At 46.5% G+C, this 2,236-nt stretch overlaps 1 protein-coding gene across 5 annotated transcripts in view; it reads left to right on the plus strand.

The window, feature by feature from the left end:
* SNRNP35 (small nuclear ribonucleoprotein U11/U12 subunit 35) overlaps window positions 1-2,115 on the plus strand; it is a 12,422-nt gene extending 10,307 nt beyond the window's left edge. For 2 of the 5 annotated variants that reach the window (XM_037744247.1, XM_037744246.1), the window contains exons 2-3: window positions 683-740; window positions 1,261-2,115. In XM_037744247.1, coding sequence (XP_037600175.1) covers window positions 1,264-2,007 — 744 coding nt within the window. In that variant the 5' untranslated portion in view covers window positions 683-740; window positions 1,261-1,263 and the 3' untranslated portion in view covers window positions 2,008-2,115. The other 3 variants (XM_017544384.2, XM_037744248.1, XM_017544386.2) reach the window with 2 other exon arrangements.
* Window positions 2,116-2,236: the final 121 nt, after the last annotated feature.

Genomic DNA, 2,236 nt, shown 5'->3' on the forward strand with positions numbered 1-2,236 from the left:
TAGAGACGGGGTTTCACCATGTTGACCAGGATGGTCTCGATCTCTTGACCTCATGATCCACCCGCCTCGGCCTCCCAAAGTGCTGGGATTACAGGCTTGAGCCACCGCGCCCGGCCTAATTTTTGTATTTTTAGTAGAGACGGGGTTTTACCAACTAGGCCAGACTGGTCTTCAACTCCTGACCTTGTGATCTACTCACCTTGGCTTCCCAAAGCGCTGGGATTACAGGCGTGAGCCACCATGCTCAGCCAGCCAAGGTGTGTAAGTAACATATTTCAGTATTGGCTCTGTAGTTTTGTAGGTTGGTCACATAAGCATTAGCTGGGTCTGAAACGTTAGTAAGCATTTTATTATTCCAGCAAAGATTCCCACAAATTAATTATGTATCAGAAGGAATGAGAACTGCAGTGTGCTTGCTGGGCGAAAAAATTACCATTGCAGTAAATTCTTATGCTGCCAGGCATAACCGGATTATCAGCTAGGGAGCTGAGAAGAAATCCAATATTCCTTTTGAACCAAATAACCCGCTGCTGAGTCACGTAGCTTTAGCTTTGTTATCTGTTTACTGCAAAATGGTGTATCCAAATCTTCATTTTCTCTTGTAGTTTTCAAAAAGTCTGTATCTTTTAATGATGCATAGTAAAAAATTTATGAATGATGTGAGATCTAGAATTTGTTTCAGAATTATCTGGGGGCAGAATATTCTGACCACAGGTACGTGGAGGTTCTAGCTGAGCCAGGTGAGAAGTTTGTGGACGGTTATTATATGATTCTCTATGTTGGTATTTGTTTGAAATTCTTGGTAGTAGAGTTTTTAAAATGCCATTTTCCACAAGCCGTTCCTGAGCTAGTTTTCCTGTGATCATTTTCTTTTCTTTTCCTTTTTTCCTGTGATCATTTTAAAGGCTCTGAAAGGGAATTCTGAGTTTTGATCCACGCTGCCACATTGTAATGTGGTAAGTGCCCTTCCGTGGCTGAGCCAGATAATCCATGTATGGATGAAACCCAGCACGCCACCCTCTGCTTCCCAAGAGGGCATTTGCAGGAGTGGGTGAGGGCTTCTCTGGAGCACGACTGCCTGGCTTTGATGCTGTCTCCCCCACTTACTAGTGGGGAGGGCTTAGCCTCTGTGGGTGTTCCCTTCCTTTCCTATCTTCAAGAAGGGGTGATTGGTAGTATCTGTTTCATGGGGTTGTTGTAAGGGTTGAATGAGTGGCTCCGAGTAGATGCTGCATCCACACTTGCTGTTATCATTCTTAGAACATGAACGATTGGGTGCCCATCGCCAAGGAGTATGATCCACTGAAAGCGGGTAGCATCGATGGCACCGATGAAGACCCACATGACCGCGCAGTCTGGAGGGCAATGCTGGCACGATATGTCCCCAACAAAGGTGTCATAGGAGATCCCCTCCTCACTCTGTTTGTGGCCAGACTAAACTTGCAGACCAAGGAGGACAAATTAAAGGAAGTCTTTTCCCGCTATGGTGACATCCGGCGGCTTCGGCTGGTCAGGGACTTGGTCACAGGCTTTTCAAAGGGCTACGCCTTCATCGAATTCAAGGAGGAACGTGCCGTGATCAAAGCTTACCGAGATGCTGACGGCCTGGTTATTGACCAACATGAGATATTTGTGGACTATGAGCTGGAAAGGACTCTCAAAGGGTGGATCCCTCGGCGACTTGGAGGCGGTCTGGGGGGAAAAAAGGAGTCTGGGCAACTGAGATTTGGGGGACGGGACCGGCCTTTTCGAAAACCTATTAACTTGCCAGTCGTTAAAAACGACCTCTATAATAGAGAGGGAAAACGGGAAAGGCGGGAGCGATCTCGATCCCGAGAAAGACACTGGGACTCGAGGATAAGGGATCGAGACCATGACAGGGGCCGCGAAAAGAGATGGCAAGAAAGAGAACCACCCAGGGTGTGGCCCGAAAATGACTGGGAGAGAGAGAGGGACTTCAGAGACGACCGGGTCAAGGGGAGGGAGAAGAAGGATAGAGGTAAATAGAGGCCCAACAGTAGACCCCAAAGTGAAGATACAGCGGAAGGGAGTGGAGGGTGCTTGTCTTTCAATGCAGCATAAGTCTAATGGTTGAATAAAACTTACTGATGATCATGCGGTTTGGAATAGTTTTCTTTCCCATCTGGAACTTCGGTTCAGGCTGATGTTATAAATTGATCAGCTTCTTCACATAGTTCTAAGAATATGTTATTTAACAGGATTGATAATCAATTTT

This window comes from Cebus imitator, unplaced genomic scaffold (genome assembly GCF_001604975.1).
Source record: "Cebus imitator isolate Cc_AM_T3 unplaced genomic scaffold, Cebus_imitator-1.0 Scaffold169, whole genome shotgun sequence".
NCBI lineage: Eukaryota > Metazoa > Chordata > Mammalia > Primates > Cebidae > Cebus > Cebus imitator.